This window comes from Pithys albifrons, chromosome 21 (assembly GCF_047495875.1).
Source record: "Pithys albifrons albifrons isolate INPA30051 chromosome 21, PitAlb_v1, whole genome shotgun sequence".
NCBI lineage: Eukaryota > Metazoa > Chordata > Aves > Passeriformes > Thamnophilidae > Pithys > Pithys albifrons.
In genome coordinates, this window is record NC_092478.1 from 6,473,262 (window position 1) to 6,496,272 (window position 23,011).

Consider the following 23,011-nt stretch of genomic DNA (forward strand, 5'->3'; position numbering starts at 1 on the left):
CAGCCCCAACCCTGGTCAGGAACCAAGAGAAAGCGAAGCACAGGGGTGCTCCCCACCCGCACCGCGGCTGCGAGGGGACGACAGCAGCGCTCAACAGGTGCAGCGGCTCCGCCGCTCGCGGGGGAAACTCTTGGCATCCACTTCAAAGGCACGCGGGCTCCGCTGGGATTGAAGAGGAGCCTGTCGGGAGCCAGCGCCTGTAATAGGGACTTTTGTTACCAAACCCCATGGAGAGGCAGGGAAAACAGTTGCGTGAGTGTTTGATGGCTGGGGCTTCTGCGTCTGCCGCCTTCGCAGCTCCAATCCTGCAACATTTGTGCTGGTTCGCGGGAGCCAGAAAGTGAAACAGGCACGTCTAGAGCCACCCCTACATTTGGCAGGGAACGTTGTGCCGATAAAGGAGGAGAAAATGTGCTGGCGGGAGCGAATTCTGACTTTACGCTCGTCACTCAGTACTTACACAGCGAAGGAATTTGTTTATGTAATTATTTTTAGCCTGACAGCATCTCCAAGAGCTGCAGTGATTCCGGCACTGTGGGCACGAGAAGGGGCTCTACTCCTGCCCCACACGAGACTCAGCAGTGCCCCCAAGCCCTTGTACAAACTCTCCATGCTGAAAACACCTCCACCAGCCTTGCAAACACCCAGCTCAGGCTTTGCCTCTTACCTACAGCAGGGGCATCCCTGAAGTTTCCAAGCTCCAGGACCACCCCCAGCACCCCACACCCTGCGGGACGTGTCCTGCTCCATCAGTGAGGGTTAAACTGGTGCAAAGTCCAGCCCTTGGTGCTGCCCCACAGCAGCACAAAGCGTCCCAACTTCAAGGCAGTTGTAGCAATGCCGAAGGCAAATGTTTAATTAAAAGTGAAACGCCTAGGAAAAGAAGGCCTTTCCTTTATAAACAATTTATATTATTCGACTATTACCTGATCTGAATCTCTGCTCATTACTCCTAGCAATAATAGACAACAGCTGTTAGCTTCCCTTTCTCACGTGGTTTTTGTTCCGGTGTGCGCAGAGTAAAGTTGCATCAGACCACTACAGATATGTTCAGGAGTGCTCTGGCCAAGCAGACCCCACGTGTGAATGGATCCTCGTTAGTAGGACTGATTTCATTCCTCCTGCGATGCCACTCTGACCGAGAGAGCAGGCAGGACTGCTCCTCCCCAGTCTGAGCTCCACTGGCTCCTCCACAGCCACCTACAGCAGCTGATCACTTTTTTTTTCCTTTTTCCTTTTTTTTCCTTTTTGGCTGATTTTCTGGATAGGAAAAGTTGTTTTCAAACCGCTGGTAAGAAAACATTGTGCCTCACTTCAATACTTGTACTTCCGAGGAGTACAGCAGAGGGGGAACAGCCAAAATCTGGGTGATTTGTTGGGTTGTTTTTTCCTTTTTCAGCCATCTCTTGATGAAGCCTCGTGCACATCCTGTGCCAGCAAGAAACCCCAGTGCTGGGTCCTGCAGGGAGGGGAAGGAAGGAGAACAGTACATGCTCAGCCTCAGCCACACCGTGACCAGCACCTGGGGCTGTCACCAGCCATGGCACCCACGGCCACTGATGGGCCTTGTCCCCACTCACACGTGCTCTGGACCCGACCCAGGACACGTGGCCCCTCCTCCAGCCAGGACAGATGGACATGACTACTCACACACATCCACAGGTGCCTCTCACCATTTACTGCCCTTCCTTTGGTGTCTCCTCCTCCTCCCGGAGCTGTTGCCTCCGTGCTTGGAAGTCTTCATCTGAAAGGCAGAGGCAGGCAGGGGCTGTAGCCACCTCCACACCAGAACACTGGCCACTGCACCATGGTCCAAGCTCCAGTGAGATGCTCCAAGGGGCAGCCCAGCCCCTGTCCCAGGGCAGGAACTCCCTTGCTCAGACAGACAATTCCCAGTGGAACACTGGGATTCTCTGCCAGAAGTGAGAACATTGGAAGAAGGTTTTGGCTCACAGGGTATTTCTGCCAGGTGGTCACACCTGGGCCATCTCTGGGGTTACCCAGGGCCAGGCACCGCGGGACCCAGCCAGCCAAACCGCGCACAGCACAGTCATCCCAGCACAGCATTCCTTACCATATCCATGTCCTTCCACGTCATCAAGAAGATTTGCCGTGGAAGCTGCCGTCCCCATCCTGTGCCCTCTGCTAAGGAAAACCAGTTGTGGGGCCTGGATGTGGCTGTGGTACCACAATCACCCTTCCCATTCCACCCAGCCATGAGGCAGCTGGGAGGCTCCAGCCAGACCATGCCCTTGGGGAGCCACTGGGAGCACCTGAGTGAGGCCACTCTGACAGTCCTGTGCCCTCCCCCAGTTCCCCAGCCCCCTTTAGGATACACCTGGTGCTTCAACAAGTGTTTTCTTTTTGATTTTCTCATTTTCGTCTTCTCGGAGAAGGCTCTGGCGAGTTCAAACAGTTTCTTGCGTGTGGCTGGAAGGAAGCAGCCAGGTCAGGGTCTCACCCCAAAACCCTTCCCAAAGCTGCCACCAGGGATGGAGAGGAGACTGGCAGGGCCAGGGCATGAGAGCCCCCCACTACCCTATGGCAATGCCCTGGGTTTGCCTGGGAATACCAGGACTGCACAAGTCTGCCAGGCTCTGAGAGGGAGACAGGGATGCCTTGGCCCTGGTAGGAGGGCCTCTTGTTTTACCATTCTGTGCATATTTTTATGACCTTCCCAACCCAGACTGACCCACCCTTCTGTGTCCCCACTGCCTGCAGTCCAGCTAAGGCTGCCCAAGGACCTCGATCTAGTGTGTGTTGGGAGAAGCAGGTTGTGACTTTCAAAGGAAGGGATTGGAAAAGGGACAGTTACAGCAAACCCTCAACTTCCTTTTCAAGATTCACACAAACCCTGGCCACAAATTCCTCTACCCAACCCCACCTGTATCTTCCACTCACATCAAAACCCACAGGTGCACCAAGGATGGATGGACAGTGCAGAACTGGTGCAGCAGGACTCAGATCTCCCTCTCACCTGCTGTGCCAGTGCCCAGCCCAGGAGCACCCTGCCACTGGCAAGGGCTAGGCAAGCAGCACAGGGTGGGGATGCACCAGCCCATGGCTGTGAAATGCAGGTGAAAACTGCTGTCACCTCTCCCCCTGCCTACCTCACTCCCAGCTCCCCTCCAGCTGCCCAGGCATACCACTGCCAGCACAGAGCCTGCACACCAACTCACATTTTCCCATGTGTTTCAATTTGTCTCTGAATAAGGCATCATCAGACACGGCACCGCCAGCCTCGCTGGTTACAGAGGGGGCTACATCACCTGGAAGGCAAACATCTGGTCACTGGGAGTGTGTGATGAGGGGAGGCTTGAGACAAATCATTTCCATGACCCAATTCCAGCGCTAGCAGAGCACAGCCCTGCCATGAGCACGGCTGAGCAAGAACAGGAGGGATGAGGGCACTGCCACATCGGGCTGGCTCTGGACAAGGACCCTCTGTGGACACACCCACCATGTCAGTGGGTGCAGATGTGGGCCTGCAGCCCCTGCCTCACTGTGACCCCCATGCCAGTGGATGTGGGGTGAGTGCTGGCTCAGTCCCAGCACCAGAACCTCTGTGCTGCTCCAGGGACAGCAGCCCCAAATTATCCCAGGCATTAACTGCACTCTGGGTTTTGGATTGTGGTACCCAGAACAGTAGGGTCACTGGATCAGGAGCAGGACTACTAACTCAGTCAGGTGGACCAGAGACTCCTAGAGCCATGTCCTGTGGCCCTCCTCCAGGTCTGTGTGCCCAGCCAGAGCTCTGTGATGCACAAAGCCACTGCATCTTGCCCAACCCTGCACGGGGCCATCGACAGACACCAGCTCTAATTCTGGCTCTGGGCAGCTGCTCCCTCACTGAGGTTAATCAGGATTACCCGGGAACAGTCATTATGCCTCCCAGGCACAATCCTCTGCTCCAGCCCAGCCCTGGCAAGGGAGGGCAGGGATGGACAGAGGCAGGATGCAGGAGCACCTCCAAGAGGGGAGGGCAGGAGCATCCATTCACATCACCCACCAGCTCCTCTCTTGTGCTGGGCAGGTAGCAGGGAGGGATCAGTCCATTTCCTCCCCTTCCACAGCCACTTTGAAGGCAGCCAGGCATAGGGCTGGGATTGCAGGAGCTGTGGGGCATCCTGCTGCAGAGAGATGATGCTCACATGTGTCTTGGAAGTTACCTGATAATATGGAGGAAAAACCAAAGTCGTTGCTGACAGGAACACTGGTTGACTTGGATTTTTTTGACTCATATTTCAATCGATCTGCAAAACAAAAAGCACAGCACCCGTCGATCAGACCCTCGAGGCACAGCGCGTGGCTCCCTCCCCTCTCCCATCACAGCCCCTGCAGCTGTGGAGGGACAGGCTGATGGCAAGGGAGGGAGGTGGGGCTTCCCGTCAGCACCGTGACCACAAGTCCCTTGTGGGAGCCGGCAACACAGAGGGGGATTGCTCTTCACCACAGCAGAGGAACTACCCACCCACTATCAACATGTGGGGAGCACACCTGTGGTTTCCCAGCCTCCTGCAGTGAAGGTGCTGCCAGGACTCTGCAAACCACCAGTCAGACCTCTGAGGGAGCTGGGCCCTCAGCTGGGTTGCTCAGAAGGAGTGGAAGGGCAGCTCTGTGCTCAGCAGCAGTAAAACCACACTCAAGCCCTCCCCATGGAGCTGGACAAGCAACCAGCTCACTGGGAAGAAGCATGGTAGGGAAGGAGTAGCCATGGGAAAACTGCTCTCCAGTTCAGCCCTGCCAGCACTTAGGGAGGGTGCACAGATGGAGAGAGCTTGCAGGGCATTTCCAAAGCTCCTTGCTTGGAGTCCAGGAAGTAGCCCACCAGTGTGTGCAGGTCACCAGCCTGGCCACATCCTGCATAGCTCTGCTTTGGCACGAGCCACGATGCCATGGGCAGGGTAATGCTGCCAGCAGTGTCACGGGGTGGGCACACACCCAAAAAGCAGAAGTTCCTGAAGGCACTTCTCACCTCTCTCCAGGGCAAGGAGGAAATCCCGGTTCCTCTGGAGCTCCTTCATGAACTCTTCGTTCTGCAGGAAGAGCGCAATCCGCTCGTCCTCCAGGTACTGCTTCCAGCGTCGCTCCTGCTCCAGGGAGCCCTGGCCCCGTGGGACGAGCCCCCTCAGCAGGGGCTGCCGGCAGCCGTGGGAGCCCTGCAGGGGAGCCAAACATGGCAGAGGTTGGGCAGTGCTCTCAGTGCCCAGGGATCCCTGCAGCAGTGCCTTGGGCTGCTTGGCCTTTTGCCCCTGTTAGCTGCACTCCCAGCCATGACAGCCACCGACTGCTCCTCCCCAGCAGGTCCCTCCCTCCTAGGGCACTGTCCCCTCGGGATGGTGCTGCTACAAAGAGGACAAAGGAGGACAGGCACCACTGCCTCTGCCCATCAGGAAGGGGGACAGGGCAGAGGGGATGGACATCCCCCATGGGAACCCCTTGGAGCCAGAAGTGCTCCTGTGCAGAGCACAGGCTTGCACGTATTTTTAACTTTAAACTGTGGGGTTGTGCCATGACAGAACCTGGTGTGGAGGCAGAAGGGTCTCAGCCAGTGTTGCTGCTTTTATCTCTCATCTCTAAAAAAGCAGAGTCTGCAATTTCCCGCTGACAAACGTCCCTGTGCAAGGCGCATCATGCCTCGCACCTGGGGAGCTGCACAGCCGCGTGCTACAGCACAGCCTCAGCCTTGCCTACAATATTTATCTGATTTGTAGCTGCTCCCAGAGAGTCATAAAAAGCAAAAGCACACAATTACCAGGGAAAGAAAAGGGCAGCTGCTCCTCTCCTCCCCCTGAGCCCAAATGAATTGGCATGCTCCTATTCCCAGAAAGGTAATAGAGCCCACGAAGCTCAGCTTGCAGGGCAATCATTCATGAAAACGTGGCAGGCTGCCTTTGGAGCTGAAAATGGAGGGAGGAGCAAGGTGTCTTGCAGCCCCTTCAGCCCCTTGCGTGCCAGGAGAGCGCTGGCCCCATTCAGTGTTAGCAAAGGGTCAAGGGACACTCCGGATTGCAGCATGCCTGGAGCCAACCTGGATGCCCAGCTTGTTCCCCACAGGGTGCTGCCCATTTCCTGCCCTGCCGCAGCCCCCAAATCTTGTGGGTTCAAAACTGCCACAAAGCATATAGGGATTCTGATTTCCCAGGGTCAATTCCTCTGGCTTGCACTACATTTCCCACTCAAGTTCCACTGCAGCAGCCCCTGAGTGCCCTGGTGGTGCTGCTCTCCCCAGGTGTGTTACTGGTCCTGCTGCTCCTCACCAGGGCAGCAGGTGAGATTTTCAAATAATTGAAAATATTAGGTGCTTATGACAAGTGGCATTTCTGGCACTAATGACTGGGACATTGGCAGGAAAAATATCAAAGCCTGGCTGAAAGATTCCCATTTCACACGTTGCCCACTTCAGTCTCGCCTTGAACAAGACCTGCTCCAAGGCTTTTGTTTTAGTCCACAGTCAGTACCCAAATGCCTCCAGAGTGCTGGTGCTGCAGTTCAGGGTGGCTGAGGATGGGGATCAGTGATCCATTCCACACTGTGGAGCCAGGATGCAGGCTGGAAAGGGGAGCAAGCCTCACCTGTGTTCTGGCTGTCTGCTGGGGCAGGATGCGGAGGAAATCGTCAGGGAGGTTACCCAGGAGTGGTGGGTTCCAGTTCCTGTAGTGCCCAGGTGCTGGGGTGCTGCCAGGGCCTGGCACATCTGTCCTGTGGGGCAAGGACAGACAGCCCCTTTGGCGAGGGAGAAACCCACCAACACCTGCCACAGCAGCAGGGCACAGGGCCTGGCTCAGCAGCACTCACTCAGCTCCACCAGCAGTCCTGGGAACCAGACAACCCCAGCACACTGCCCAAACCTGTGGCATTGGTGTCAGCTCCGGAGATTGAAAGGCTTTCCTAGTGCAACTGGAATCTATGGGAGCTGTATTTGAAGCCTTGCCCTGCAACGTTGTAGGCTGGGTTTTCCTTCTCCCCGTTTCATCCAAACCCCCAAAAACCAGCCTGGTGGAGCCCCAGCACTGCAGGGATTTCCTGACGCTGCTGCTGAAGGTCTCTCACCATATGTCACACCCAGCCTGCAGAGCCTGTGTCCAAGGAGCTGGCACAGAGGTGGCCAGGGCACCACACTTGCTGTCCCACAGCCCCACACCTACAGCCACAGTGGTGGTGCCAGGGAAGAGCCCCCACCATACCAGGCCACAGACCCCAGGGCTCAGTGTCCCGGCAGCAGCAAGTCAAACTGACTTGAGGTCTGTGGTGCCAAGAGCTGCACCATGCAGAGCCCCGGCTGCCCAGCACCTGGTGTTTTTGAGCTGGAGTGAGCACTCCCCATCCCCAGGAGCTGATTTTTGCCATTCCACACACTACCATAGCAGCTCTCTGGGCCTCTCAGCTGTTCATGTTTTAGAGCCTCACAGGGATTTTTGAGCCAGCTGTGAGCTTCATTCGTCTCCCTTGCCTTCCTCCCTCTGGACTCTAACAAACTGGGCCAGATGCCCCGTGCCAGGGACAGCTGATGGCAGCCTGGCCCCTGGGTGCGGCGTAGGGTGCACCAGGAGCAGGAGATGTGTGGGGCTGGGGGCTCACCTGGGCGGGGGGGTGGGCGGTGCACGGGGGTAGCGGCTGCTGAATGCCTGGCTGTCATAGGCGGGAGGGGAGTAGACAGGAGGGGGCTCCTCATCCGAGCTATCCGGCTCCAGGGTCCGCTCCAGGATCTGCAGGGTGAGAGGACGGGGTGAGGGCAGGACAGGGAAATGCTCCCCATGCGCAGCAGCAGAGCAGGGACAGCACAGGCTGAACAACACTGCAGAGGATGGGAGCATCCTCGTGGCACTGGTTCCTGCAGCACGGAGGGTTTGGTGGAGTTTGGAGGTGCAGCTCTCACTGCATCAGGGTGAGTGAGCCTGTCCTTGGGCGCACACAGCCCTGGGGAGTCCCTCTGACAGCAACAGAAGGGTCTTTGTTGGGTTTTGGGGTAGGAGAGAGAGGGAAAAGCACTTTGACTTAAGCCCAAGACACATCAGGCAGGCTGTGTGCTCCAGACCAGCTGAATAGGCACTCAAACCTCTGCCTGCCTGCAGCAGCTGAGTAGCACCGTGCCCAGGCAGAAGGGAGGCAGGATGAGACTGAGGTGCCCACTCATGACAACCCAGCCACGGCAGCCTAGGCAGGGGAGCCCCACCCAGGTTACCTCGGGGGGAATGCTGTCCTCTGAGTCTGAGCTGTCATCACAGCCACTGCTATCCAGGTTCATCTGCAGGAGCTGGTCGATGGTAGCATCCACTGCGCCATTGTTGGCTCTCAAGACACACTCGATGATGTCATAGTCCATGTTGGGGAACATGGTCTTGAAGTCCTCCATGGCCTGGTTGAACTCCAGCCGTCGGACCTGTCTGGCGGGGCGGCTGTTGTTGAGCTCCTGGGCAGAGGATCCGCCACGGGAGCTGCCATTGCTGCTGCTCCGGCGGAAGAGGCTCGTCATGGTGGGGCAGCTGTGGGGGCACGGGGGCCAGGGTCCTGCTGTGCCCACCGCCCTCCTCACGGGGGGCTGCCCCAGCAACCAGCGGGGACCATGGGTGGGTGGCGGGGGTCCCGCTCCCCGCGGCCAGCGGCTCCGCGGGTCAGCCCCCGGCACACTGCAGCATCCTCCCACCTGCAGAGGGGAAAGGGGAGAAAGTCACCCACAGGGCAGCACCCAGAGGCACTGCGAGGTCCCCATCACATCAAAGGACATTCAGTTCAATTCACCCCATCCCACTGCATCCTTATGGGACTGTCCAATCCCTGCAGCGGGTCTGGTACACCAGAGCGTGGATGTGCCATGCTGGGAGCTGTACAAGCAAATGCAAGGCAAGAAGAATGGCATTACTTTCAGTGCCAAGGGCTGCCCAGATTTAACATTTCCATGTTTGACATGTCTTTATAAACACAGTAAAATTGCTCTTTAAAATAAAACATGGAGACAACTCAGAGGGTGTCAGAGTAGGGGGCTAAAATGTTCCGCAGCACGGCAAATCGACTCTTTGGAAAAGCCACCAAATCCAAGATTAACATTCACTTTAAAACCATAAACAGATTATACAGCTACTGCTTCTCGTTTGGAAATGCAGGGCCAAATTCAGTTCTGGATTAACTCCACTGTTGAAACAGAATTACCCCAGGAACACTTTTGATCCATAATATCATTTTCAAAGGCTTTTTCCTAAGCAGCAGGCAGAGAGTTCAGGATAACTGTCCCTAAATGGTATTTAATGCAGAAGAACGTGCCAAGCACATTTCTTAGCAAAACAGGGTATAATCAGATTCCAAGCCATTAGGAGGAGCAGTCATCTCTGAAGGTCACCCAGGCTCTGCCCTGCCTGGAGCCAGGCCGTATGTGACAGCCACATCCTCAGTGCTTGCCTGGCCTTGGCCACAGTGCCAGCTCACAGCCCCGGGGTGCTCCCAGGGGTTCCCAGGGGCTTCCAGAGGCTGCTGAGAGTGAAACACACTTGCAAAACGCGGGGACCTCAGCCAGAACTCTGGGAGCAGGTCCACTCTTGCCACACTGGTTAACCCCAGCCTTCATCCTCAGGGACAGCGCTGCTCTGGCTCAGTTCCAGAGGAATCACAGGGGATGATTCCTGTTCCAGTCACGCTCCGCTCTCCTTCCCTGTCTTTTCTGTAATCCTGGAAACATTTGCATCTGGATGCACCAACAGCAACCCTGTGACACCAGCACCAGTGCCTGACCAGAACCTGCAGCTCGGCCAAGGGTCCCTGGGTTGAGCACGGTGCCAGGGGGCCCTCAGCCAGGGCCACCTTCCCATGGCAATTTTTCGCCCTGCAAGACAGGACCTGTGGAAAAGCAGCAGGAGGTTCATTGACGGGCACGAGGGGCCATTTCCAAACAGCATCAGGAGCCTCCAGCTCATTCCTGCTCACTAATATCCATTTAAGTGATCACTCATCCAGGAACTGTCTCCATCCCACTGTTGCTCTCTGTCCCCCCAGGATCTGCTCTGGCTTGGAGGAGCCAGGCAAGGAGCAGCACTGTGCAAGCAGAGCAGGAACAATTCCAACAGCTCTGCCTGGCTCTATTCACTGAGGACAAATAAATCCACTGGAGTCAATTAATAAAATGCTGCTGCTCGGTTCCTCCTCCACTCCCCTGACTCATTCCCAGCAAAGAGCCAGCATTGTTCACACCTCTGGAATTAAAATTTAATTGCAATATTGCATGGCTGGTTTAGTCACGTATTAAACTGAGTTGTAACACATTCAGAGGGTACACACCTCAAAAGATCTGGCTACTTCAAGAGGATGGGAGAAGAGGCTGGGGTCCCTGGGGAACACAGCTTATATGGGATACACTGCAAACACACATGATCCACAGATAGAGATGAGAGTTTCTGTGGAGAACTGTTGGCTCAGAAATGCCATGCCAAGCCATAAACCTCAAATAGCAAAATCAGCCCCCAAAATCAGGCTGGAAATCCCTAGATTTCCTTAAAATCATCACATCTATAAAGTAACAAGGAGCATCTGTGGCTGGAGGGGTCTTTGTCTCCCAGCATTTGACCTTTGAGTGTGTATTTAAGATCTTCCCTGTAACCATGAGGGCCATGGCCATGCCAGGAATTGGTAATCACCCTGCCATCCCTCTGGGCTTCTCCTGATGCCAACACCTCTGCTGTGGGGAGGTGTTAGTGAACACTGCATGGGAGTCTGGGACAATTCCCCAGAAGTGCTGGATAGCGTGACTGAGTGTGACAACATGCTGAGCAACAGAAAGCTTCTGGTCAGAAGACGAATGAAATTAGGGATGAGGACAAGATATTTACACACCAAAAAGGCTCTGCTGCACATCTGGCTTCAAACAGTCCTGAAGGAATGTGCTGATGGGACTTCCAAGCCCTGAAGATACACTCTGGGGATTTGGGGCTCACAGGGGCTGCTGCAAAGGGCACCTTTGGCAACATCGAAGTGCAGCCAGTGCTCCTGGCACAGACCAGGGCAGCTCCACATGCCCTGTGGGCACACACCACTGTGGGCAGAGGTGACAGCGGTGAAACACCACAAATGAAGGCTTTTAAGTCTATTTATTAAAGTCCTGCTGCTAGTCCAGAGAAATGCAAACCACTATACCAGCATGAGTTAAAATCCAGGGAAAAGCAAGTTGCCTCACTGGCAGGAGTTGATTTAAAAGATCACCTGGTAGTTGTATTCTGAGGATCCTCCTGAGTTCCTGCATGTCTGCAGCAGCGTGTCCAGGTGGGGAGGGCAGCAGGACCCCCAGGGAAGGGGCTCAGCACGTTCCTGGCCCTTATTTCTGTGATGTCAGTGAGGGGCTGGGAAGATGCCAGGAAAAGCAAAATCCTTTGGATTTCCCAAAAAAGGAAAGAAGAAGCTGATGCCTGACTGCAGCCCAGGCATGAGCACGGGTGCGCTCAGGGCACAGGCTGGGGTCCTTTTCACCTCGTGTCCCCCATCTGCAGAATAGGGCTGTGATGACTCATGTAGCTGTTGCCTGGTCAACCTTCTTCCCACTTGAAAACAGCTCTCACCCTGTTATCCTGCAGAAGGGACTCTGGATGCTGTTATTCACTCACCCAAACCCAGGCACAGGCGTAATCCTTCACCCTTCTGCTGCATCCATCACAGGAGGAGCTTAAAGGCTTTGCAAGCTCCGGGTGCGCGTGTCCCCGACCACAGGTCACAGCAGGTGGCAGCAGGGACATTGGTGTGGCTGGCACTGCCCCTGTGCCCCCCACCAGCCCTGGCAGCATGGAGTAAATCCTCCCATCCTGGCAGGGCACAGGCAGTGCCCAGTCCTGGCTTGTCCTGGGGATACAGTGGCAGTGCCCAGCTGAGCCACCTTCACATCCAGCATTGGCAGCTGTCCCAGCACTGACCTGAAAGTGCCAGGTGACATCCCAGTGCCAGCCCTTCCATTGTCAGCCCTGCAGGAAGGGCTGCATTGATGCCACATCCACACCAGCTTTTATCCAAGTGCCTCTGTGTTCTGGGATGAGGCTGGTACTGAAAATGCCCACACAGGTTTTGGTGTCACCACACAGCCAGGACAGTGTGGGATGCTCTCCCACATCCCTCCACAGCTGCTGTCTCACTGCAGACTGTGCTCAGGCACTGGCACACCTTTGGGTGCAGCTCTCGCCCTGAGCTCACCACTTAAAACCATCAAATGTGTCCAAACACAAGCTGATCCTCAGGAGGAGAATACCCCATGTCAGCCCACGGATGCACCCAGCTCTTCTCCCACCTAAGCTATCAACAACTTGCACAGGTCAGATCCGAGCCAGAGCCAAGAACGAGACCTTATTGCCACGGGAAACCCTCAGCCAGGCTCACAGGGAGGGATAATGTTCACAGCCTGGGGGGCACATCCTCCTGTGCCCCTGGCATCCTGCCTGGGTACAGCTGGTTCCACCCAGTCCTGGGAGCGGGCACTCGCTCACTCGGTACCTCCCCACATTGGGCTTTTCCCATGGAGGGACGGCCTGAGGGGCTGCGGGTGCATTGGGTCAGCTCTGGGACCAGGCACCGTGCAAGGAGCACAGGCTGCCTCCCGTCAGCCATCCAGGAACGGCACAGAGAGCAGCTGGATAATCCCGGAGGTTGGTCAGACCGGTAATGTCATGCTGGAAACAACAGTTGCTCGGCTCTGTGAGGAACGCAGCCCAAACGGAGGAGCCAGCAGCTGGAAAAGCACTGGGACTGATTGCTCGCAGCCTTTGCTGTTCAGAGAAGAGCCTTGGCACCGAGTGCAAATAAGAATATTCCCTTCCCCAGTGCCTGCTGTGGCTCAGACAGCAGATGGGATTGCTCAAACTACGCTGAGCTAGCCCAGACCCTCTTCCCCACTATTGCCACGCTGTGTTTGCAGATCATCCCTGAAACATGCTGAAGCCTTGACCCCGGTTTGCAGCCAGGATGGGGGTGATCACTGAGTGCTGGTTTCCCCCAGCCCAGCAGTCCCCAACTCCCCCAGGGCACCCATCACTCTGTGGCAGCTGCAAGCCCCGGCCTGTGGTGCCTTGGCTGGGGATGCAGAGCAGACGTGCAGAAGCATTTCCAAGCACAGGATTATCTAGAGACAAGGGCTGACAGCCACCCCAGCTCCTAGGGGGAACACTCTTGGAGGAAGTCTCAAAACTAGGGATGTTAAATCAGAAATAATGGCTTTGGCCAAAGCAGATGTGCTGAGCTCTGCTGCAGCCAGGCACCTGAAAAGGGATTGCTCAATATGGGAATGAGAAGTCTGGGAACTGTTCAGTGGCTGCAGGTGTGACTATAATAGAACCGAGACTGGGATGAAAAGTAAATTATCAGGAACAAAAGTTATACCAGCCTCTAACAGCAACCATGCCAAGGATGTGCAGGATGGGGCCCTCTCAGTCTCTCCCAAATCCCCTCCTCACCTTCCTCTCCGCCTCAGGGGATTCTGAGCACCCCTTCTGGGCCTGCAGCCTGGGACAACTGCTTGGAGCAAATCCTTTTTCATGGAAACAAATAAGCACCTGAGGATTCCCTTTAATACTTGCTCTACTGCATATTGAAATGGCTGGGTTTAAGACCTCAAAAGCAAAAGCAATCAGGGAGGTGAGCACAAGTAAACCCTGCTTGAGAACCTGTGCAGCACGTAACCCTCTGCAACAGGAAATTCCCCTCTTGGCTCTGAGAGCAGAGTTTGAGAGTAGAGGAGCCAGGAAAGCCATGGAGCAATCTCGGTCCCAACACCAGGCACTGTCAGCACTCCTGCTCAGGTGCTTTACTGGGGAGCCCTACACACTGAATGCTTGATATCCACGTTTCAGAGAAGCAGTGGTTGCTGCTGCCTCGGGGCACACACTGTTTTCCCAGCCCGGTCGGCCATTCCCTCCTCCCGGACAGATTTATGGGAGCCCTTTGTGAGCTGACCAGATGTCGGCCCTCCACAGCACCCAGCTGTCTCCTAAACCAATGACACTCAGATAAAACATGAGGGACACACTCAGCTGGGACAGGAGAGCCAGGCAGGGACCCTATGCCCTTCCAAGAGCAGCACTCACCTTCCCCCTGCCAGTGCTGGGATGCAGCAGGATCTGCAGGGCTGCCAGAGGGTCCTGGTGCCCCCAGCCCTCTCTGCCAAGCAAGGCAGAGCCACCCTCTGTCCCTCAGCATTGTGCCGCTAATCCCTGGCTTTCATACATTTCCATGCCAGGACCACAGCCCCCTCAGCCCACCCCAAACTAAGCCTACATTAATGAGGTAGAACTAGATCCTCATCCAAAAGTCGCCTGCCTTGCGAGGCCGCCTTGCGCTGGTTTCATTGAAGGTAATTTGATCTTGGTAGGACGACATTCCTAAAATAGTTGAGGGAATTCAAACATGAAATAAGGTTTCCAGGAAGGGATTAAAAAAAATAGGTCAAGCAAGTGTGAGCGATTAAAGTGACCCGGCATCCCTTTGTACGGTTTAACTGCATCTCTGTTCAACTCTATCTTGCATCAACGTGTAATAAATTAGATCCAAGAGGTTGCCCAAAGCAGAGAGGCTGATATAAGATTATTCCGGGAGGTGGCTGGTGTCGGTGACCTTTCCTCCTCCGGCTTTCACTGCCGACATCAAACACACACGGCCCAGCTGAACGAGCAGCTCAGAGCTCTGGAACAGCTCATGCAACAGCGGCACGGCCGGGAGCCAGTGCTGCCTCCATCCCACGGGACAGCCTTGTGCCCACCTCGGGCTCCCTGCCTCAGTTTACCCATCCCAAGCCTGGCAGCAGGGAAGCCCAGGAGCCCCTGTGCCTGCCAGCATCCCCCCAGCGCCAGCCGCCGTGCAAAGCCCTCGCGCCATATGTCACACAAACCCATCTTTAACTGCTTATCCCTCTACTCCCTTTGTGCTCCCAGCACAAAAGCATCAGGAAGCAGCTGGAAGCGAAAGAAAATAAAAATTCCTGCGGAGACAAAGGTGTGTGACATTTCCCTGGGGCTGGGCTCAGGGTAGGGTGTGCTGAGGAGTTACTGGCAGGCAATTTTTGGCTTAGATTTGGGCAGAGAGCACCTAAAGGGGAGTGGGAGAAAACGAACCCAGGCTGGGGGCAGGGCTGGCCCTGCTCCCTGGATAATTAGCATGGCTCATTCCCAATTGCTAATTTGCTGCTACAGGTCAAGGGTCATAGAAATTAAAGGATAGGAGAGGAAAAAGGGAGAAAGAGCACCTGAGTAGAGGCAGTTGCTTCTCCTCCAGCCCTTTGCATAGCAGGAACATACTGGAATGGACTGGGATTAGACTGGGCTGACCCTGACCCAGCCTGGCGCAGAGCATTTCTGCAGGATTTGGCCCTGGGCATCCTGCAAATGCAGGGACAGGCAGCACAGACCAGGCCCAGCCTCCAGCTCTCCTGCCGTCAGGGTTTAAGGGCCATTGCTCACTGTGCAAAGGAAAAATCCCGTATTGATTCATCCGAGGCTCCGGAGCACAGACCGCACGAGTTTCTATGGAAACAAAATTAGTGGAGTAAAACTCTCCCTGCCGGCACACTGTGAATTATTCACCAGGACAGGCCCCTGGCCAGAGGGGTTGCTGAGAAGATTTAGAGGTGATCACAACACAGCTGCCGTGATCCCCCTTCCCTTGGGGACCAAACCACAGCTGGAGAGGAGGAAAGGACCTGAGTTTCCATGCCATGTGCATGGGGAGACCCACAAGGAATGTGGGAAGGTCCTGCATCTCCATCACCACATTGGCAGCCTCCAGTGTCCCCAGGGAGGGGACAAGGGCTTCCCTGCTCACCTCCCTCCCTCCCAGCCCCTCACTACACAGCACAGCAGTGATTCATGGCATAAAGCCATCACAAATGTCCCTGCCTGATGCCCTCCTGCCACACACTGGCCAACCCATGGTCAGCCATCCCTGGCACCCAGGATGAGGGCACGACTGGCCGAGCCCTGCTCACCCCACAGTGCCTCAGCACTGCACTCATCGCTGTGAGCCAAGACTGAGGGGAAGAAAGGGACTAATTAAATCACAAACAGAGGAGGGCTTTTTTTTTATGAGTCACTAAGCCATATGGCTGATGTAAGCTATCCCGGGAAAGTGCCAAGCCAACAATCCGAGTGCTACCCTTCTTGTCCTGGGACACAGCATCACACTGTAATTGTACCAGGCTTTTGTCCTCCCTCACACAGGGTGACATTGCTCAGAAGAGGAGAACCTGCTTGAAAGGCTACACCTCACCAGGGACAGGTATCTAATTAACACCCTACATCAGGTCTCTCCTGCCAGCCTCCAGCACAGGCTGCTCCATCCCAGCACAACACAGCTCACAGGGTGGAGAAAAGCCCTGAAAGGCGAAATATTGACTTTGCTCCTTTCCTTCTGCTCCATCACAGCACATCACAGATATACACAGAAATTACATGGGACACTAACTTGGATTTGAAGCCATGCCAACACTCAGAGGAGCTCTCAGTCTCCTCAGCAGCAGAGTCACTTCTGTGCCAGCACTTCTGTGCCAGCCAGTGGTTTTGGGCAGTGAAGGGACCCAAACCCCAGCAGTGGCTCTGCTTGCTGCCCACTTTGTCCCACCAACCATGTGCTGGGCTCAGCCACCAAAACAGGTCACGTTCTTCTTCAAAATCCCATCTCACTTCTCTATAATTATTTTTAAGTTTACATAACTAATTCAGGTATACCCCATCACTATGTCATCCCAGATGATCTTCACCGGCATGACCATGGCAATCACCAGCCAGGAAGGTTAAAAGCCCCAAGGATTTTAGAAGCAACAGTTTAGGCTCCAGGAGCTGGGAATCCTCCCCAAAGGCTGTACCCTGTCCCCACGGCTGCCTTATGGCCCTGGCATATGCTCCCAGTGACCTATCTCCATCACCAGGGCTGTGGTCACCATTCCATCCATTTTCAGGAGATAATCTCCTGATTTTCCCCTGTTCAACCCTGCTTTCCTAGGCCAAGGACAGTGGCCAGGCTGCATCCCAGTGTGCTTGCATGCCCAGCTGCATGTGCCTTCCCTGGGGAAGTGCGAGCGAGGGCAGGGATCGACCAGCTGTCAGGCAGAAGGAAGAAATACCACTTCCAGGAGTCAGAGCTCATTTCCCAGCAATAAAAGCAGGCAGGGGCTGGAGAAAAGCACTACTAATGGGGATGCACATTCTGCACCACTCCAGCTGCCAACAGGAAAGTACATAGGAACTGCAACTTGGAAAAATAAAAGCCATCAACAAGGCTTGGTTTCAAGCAGCACAGCCCTAGATTAGGCTCAGATTGGGGTATAAAAGGTCTGCCATTCCCCACAGAGATTATCGTTGTGGATGATGCCCTCCATGTACCAGCCTCACCTCCCTGGCTCCCAGCTACAGCTTCTCCAGAAGATGGGAAAAAAACCCCTTCCCGCTTCCTTCCAGGGAGGAGAATTGCTCAGATAAGCATCCGACCTTAACTGCTCTGCTCTCCATTCTCCTCAGCCCCCTTATCCCTCCTCCACCCACACACACTCTGGGGACATAAGGAAGAGCCAGATTCTCCAGTGCTCATAAATGTCACCTAGAAATGAAGACCTGAAGAGCCTGTGCTTCCCAGCATTAATGCTGGGTGGATTTTCTCTCTTTTTCCATCTATTCCTCCTGCACTTTGATGAGGAGGGTCCTCAGCACTGAGCAGACAGCCTGCCTTCCCTCTGCCAGGCCCACACGCTCCGAGCAGAGGGTATGACAAGGACAGTTTTAACTCCTCAGAACAACCCCCAAAGATCCAGGCAGACCCCAACAACCAGGACATGGTGGGGCCCAGTCTTATGCAGCCGTGGCAGGAGGGGACAGTTCCTTCAAGGCCCTTACTCTGGGTTTTAAGACACTTGTTTGTTTGTTTGTCACTGGGCAACAGAGAGAATGGAAAAAAATATCAATGTCATATTGTCACCTATGAGTCACCACTTAGCACGGGTCGAAATGCCCCGGTCCTTCTACTGCTGAGCGGGGCGGCCGGGAAAGAGCTGCAGGCACCCCAAAATCAGCTCACCCCTGCTCTTGCTGCCTGCCCGGTCCTGTCCCCACACCGTCCCCAACCCCACAGATGGGGACTCCAGTGGCCTGGGGACATCGGTGGCCCAGGGACAACTTCCTGGGCCCTGGAAGGCGAGGCAGGAATTTGCATTGCTATTTGCATTTCCTAATTGCGCCTGCGGGTTTCCTGGGGCAGCGGCTGGCTCTGGTTTCCATGGCAGGTTTTGTGCGGACCGGAGAACCGAGGGAGGCACAAAGGGGCCACAATGGACCTGCCACTCACCCGCATCAAAGGCGGCCGGCGGGGCGGGACGGGGGCACCGCGGCCGGGGCAGCGCAGCCTGTCCCCGCCAACACCGGGGCGGACACCGGGAGCTCCAGGGCAGGGCACAGGGGGGCTGGTGGCCGCACTCCGGGACTGCCGGAGCAGCGGTAGGGACGGACATGCCACCGCTGAGACTGCTTGATGGAGGAACCGACTGGCAACCGCTGTCGCCCGGAGGCAGCAGCCGCCCCGCGCCCGTCGGAAGTGGTGCAAGAGCTGGATCCAGATGTTCCCCCTGTTCTCATTTCCTGTTATTTTCAGCCAGCTTTCCACCCATGAGGGTGGGTTTCTTTCTCCTTCAAGCATCCCTATCCACTCAGGGACCGTCTCGCCGGCGAGGTTCCCTGTCCCGGGCTCGCCTGGCACGCTGCTGTGCCCACCCAGCTGCAGTATTGACCCCAGGGAACCAGCAGGACAGCCAAAACCAGGACTGAAGCCTGGGAAAACCTGGTCCCAAACCGCTGCTGCAAGCCCAGTGCCATCGAGCAGAGGTGAGGCTCGAGCCACCGTCCCTCCACACTCCAGCCACAGTGCCAGACAGTCACTGCCACCCCATTCACATCATAACAGAGGGACCCATCTCTGCCTGGCACACCTGCAAGGGGGTCTGTGCTATTTACTTCAAGTTTTTTTCTTATTTTATAGTTATCAATTATCATAATTAACTCATGCTGCCAAAAAGCCTACCAGCTGTGACCACAAGCACTCCACGATATGCCAACGAGCACACCCACAGGGTTATGGCAACAGCACCCACCTATCCCAGGAGTTTACCCTCATAGCCCAGACCTCAGGCTTGAATGACCCTCCAGCTCCTCTTCTATCTGTCCCACTTGGAACACCAGTGGCTGCACCATCTCTGGTTATCTGTGCCCACACAGAGGGAGTTTGTGCAGGCAGATAAGCAGCGAGTGCTCTCTCATGCTGCTGCTCCCCAGGGCAAAGGGAACCACAGCACTGCCACCATGGCAAAGCCACTCAGCCACACCACGGACCCAGCTGGGGGAGAAGATTAGGTGTCAGTGGGTTTTGTTTCCTTGTTTTCATTTGAAAACTCTTTTTTAATAAAATGCTGGAAAAGTCAAAGCTTTCCCAGGAACTTTGTGACTGAGGAAAGGATGGGCACCTTTGACAGAAATGTTTCCAGCAATCAGAGGCTTCAGCACCAGAAAGGGGCAGTGGGCACCTGGGATCAGAATATCAGGCTCTGCCAACGTCAGGCATCTCCTCACCACAGCAGTGAGGATAACATAGCATGGTGGGAAAGGCCACAGGTGCACAGTGACAAGGGTGGGGTCTCCTCTGCCATGAGGACCACCAAAAGCTTCCCACTAACCCCACCACCAGCACTGGCTGATCTCCACTCCCATAGGGCTCCCCTGGGATCTCACTGCCCCAGTGCTGCACTCTAGCCAGGCACTTCCACAGGAAAACCTCAGTGAAAACCACAAAAACCTTTACAGTGGAGCAGATGCTGCTCAGCCTGTGTTGTTAGAGATGGAGGAGGAGGAGGTGAGGAAAACCACAGCTTCCTCAGCTGTGGGGCAGCCCCACCAGCCAAGCCCCATGGCAGCCTCAGGGGTCAGCCCAGGATGGCGGCTCTCCCACAGAAATCCTTAGGACTCCGGCCCCCGTGTTTGTTGTCAGTGGTAGCAGCAGGAGGAGGTGTGAGGAGGAGGTGTGACTCCACTGCTTTTTAAGAAAATAATAAAAAGGAGCTTTTCCAACCCGCCTGTGAGACAGACGGTGCAGGAAAGCGCTGCTTTGAGCAGTGACTTGCACAGGAGAGGCAGCTCTCAACCCCTTCTCCATCGCTGTCTGCCCGCAACGCACCGGCACCAATTTCAGCGCTGGATGGGAACCCCCGAAGAGGAACAGACTGGCAGGACAGTGCCCTCCATCCTTATGGAGGATGTGAGATGTGGCTGGGCTGGGCACCCGAATGGGGGCTCCCAAATGACCCAGTCATCCAGGAGATGACCACCAATGCCATGGCACGCCAGGGCCCTGCCGCACCTGCACCAAGCCCTGACCCACCCGGCTGGGCTGTCGGGGATGCCGGGGCTGTCGGGGTGCGAAGGGTGCTACTCCATGAACCCGGCGCAGGGAATGAGGAGGATGTCCAGCAGCAGGAAACCACCAAACCCCAACCCGCAGCGCGCGGAGGGGTCACGCTCCGGGATCAGCGATGCTCCGGCGCTGAGCGGGACGCGGGTCCTGCCCCACGGCCGGGAACGCCGGACCGCGCCCGGGGATGGCACCTTCACCCCACGCCGGGCCGCTGGGCTCGGCCACCCCCTCCGCCCCGAGGGCTCCCCACGCGGGACCCTCCCGGGTCCGGCGGGCGCGGGGCCCCGCGCAGGGCCGCGGCGGAGCCGGAGCAGCGGCGGGGCCGGGCCGGGGCTGCGGCCGCCAGCGCCCGGCTCCGGAGGGGCGGCCGCAACAGGCGCGGCTCCGGGCCCGGCCCCGCCGTCCTGACCGCCGCCGCTCCGCCCGGGCCCCGGTGGAGGCCGAGCCGGCAGCGCTGCCGCTGCTCGCCCGTGCCCGGCGGGGCCCGCGCGGCTCCGGGCCCGACCCGCGCAGGCCGAGCGGCGCCAACGCCCCGGTCCGGCCCCGGCCCGGCTCAGCCCAGCCCAGCCCGGCCCGGCCCGGCTCAGCCTAGCCCGGCCCGGCGCACAAAGAGCCCCGGCCCGGCCCGCCCCCCCTTACCGGCGGTCGGCGCCGCGCTGCGGGGGCGGCGGCGGGCGGCTCCAGTCACGCCGGGAACCATGGAAAGGAGCCGGGACGGGAGACGTACGTGGCGGGCGGGCGGGGGCGGCCGTGCCCGGCAGCGGGGGGCGGCGCGGCGGGGCCGAGGCCGGGGCCGGGCCGGGCCGGGGGGGCGCGGGGCCGAGCGGAGCCGCGCCGAGTGGCTGCAGGGGCGGGGAGTGTGCAGGTCCCCCCGGGGCTGGGTCGCCCCTTCGGGCCGGGTGTCCCCTCGTGCGGAGCACGGAGCCCGATTCGGTCCGGCCCGGGGGCATCGAGGGGCGGCCCCGCCCGGTCCCTGCCGCCACCCGGTGTGAGACAGCTCTTACGGGGGCTCGGGGTCCCCCCGCTGTCCCCAGGCTTCCCTGGCACCTCCAGCCCTGGGGTCGGCACCTCCGGCCCCAGGCAGCGTGTGGAGGGAGCAGCATCCCGAGGATGGATGGATGGATGGATGGACGGTCGGACGGACCCCAGCTTTCCAAGCTCTCAGCCTCCACACCCTTGAGGTGTCCCAGGCTCCTGGAGCTTGGCCTCCCAGCCCCATGGTAAGGAAGAGGACATGTTACTGCTGCCCCATGGCTGAGCATCAGAGACGGTTGTAACAGAGCATCACTTGGAGCACAGACAGAAAACAGCCGTATCCCATATCCTGTGCTCCAGCTGACAGCTCAGGATGGGAAGTGATCTCCTCTTACAAATTACAAGGGCCCGTTTACACAGGGCAAACACTTCCCGTTCCACGGAGACCAGAACAAGACCACGAACGGCAGCAGGTCAGAGCCTCCGCTTTCCTCGGGGCTCTCCAAACCTCCCAGACATGCTGCAGGAAGAACCCCACACCTCTGGACACCACGGGCTCCCACAACACCCTCCTGCAGCCAGCAAGGCTGCCTGGATGCAGTCTGTGGGTGCCAGAGCCTGAGCACACACGTGGGATGGTCCAAAGCTCTGACGGGACAGCTCTCCATGCTGAGGTTTTTCCCACTCAATCATTTCATCCATGTCTGGGAACTGAGTGATCCTGGGTAAAGATCTGGAAGGCTCTGACAGGGAACACAGAAATCAGTAAGAGTGGAAACACTGGAGGCAAACCTTTGGCTTTCAGTGCGTAGGGAACATGTGCCACAACATTCTCTCCCCCAAGTTAATGCAGATCAGACTCTTCTGAGGCACAGCACCTTGCAGGGAGCTTTGGTGGCTGCAATCTCTTCCTAATCCAGGCTTGTTTCGGGGAAAACAGGCGATTTTATATCCCTTTGATATGGCTCTTAGCTGCTAATGACACTAGGAAGTAAAAAGAAATGGGAATAGAAATATACAACTATGAAGAATTAAAATAGTGAATGTAATCCAGCCAGTTCCAACATAATTGGTAATTCCCTGAAAAACAAGCCTTGCACAGAAAACACAGAACACAGTTTTGTCTTGACAGCTGGTGAGAATATCCAAGTGAAAAAGTGAATGGAATATTTCTGACTTGTCTAAACAACAAAAGGATCCACACATCCCAGAAGTGTCTTTTTTTTTTTAACTAAATGAGTTGGTTGGGAGGCAGGGATTGTAAATGCTCTGCAAGGAAAGCAGAGGTCTGTGCTCTGACATAAGCAGTGATTGCAGATGCCAAAAATGTGATTTTCAAAAAGCATTGATGGTTTCTTAAAGGAAGACCCAGGACTTTCAAAAATCATAGAATCACAGAATGGTTTGGGTTGGACGGGACCTCAAAGTTCATCTCATTCCAACCCCTTGCCAAGAGCAGAGACACCTTCCACTATACCAGGTTAAGTCAGAATAGCCCAGAAATGTGAAGAACAAAAACAATATTATATTTTCAAGAATCACAAGCCTGGCTTGCCCAGTGGTCCTGATCTGGGCTTCAGGGAGATGCAGTGTCTGACAGAATGATGTGACGTTGCGGCTGTCGCCAGCTGGGGAGGGA

General features: G+C 56.3%; 1 protein-coding gene across 1 annotated transcript; it reads right to left on the reverse strand.

The window, feature by feature from the left end:
• Window positions 1–829: 829 nt before the first annotated feature.
• Window positions 830–18,354, reverse strand: CUEDC1 (CUE domain containing 1). Its single transcript, XM_071575205.1, has 11 exons — window positions 18,286–18,354; window positions 8,186–8,647; window positions 7,582–7,709; window positions 6,576–6,702; window positions 4,976–5,159; window positions 4,170–4,253; window positions 3,180–3,269; window positions 2,337–2,430; window positions 2,075–2,133; window positions 1,651–1,744; window positions 830–1,459 (listed from the first exon to the last, which is right to left on the reverse strand). The coding sequence occupies exons 1-10, from the start codon at window positions 18,289–18,291 to the stop codon at window positions 1,677–1,679; spliced, it is 1,302 nt and encodes a 433-aa protein (XP_071431306.1). The 5' UTR covers window positions 18,292–18,354; the 3' UTR covers window positions 830–1,459; window positions 1,651–1,676.
• Window positions 18,355–23,011: the final 4,657 nt, after the last annotated feature.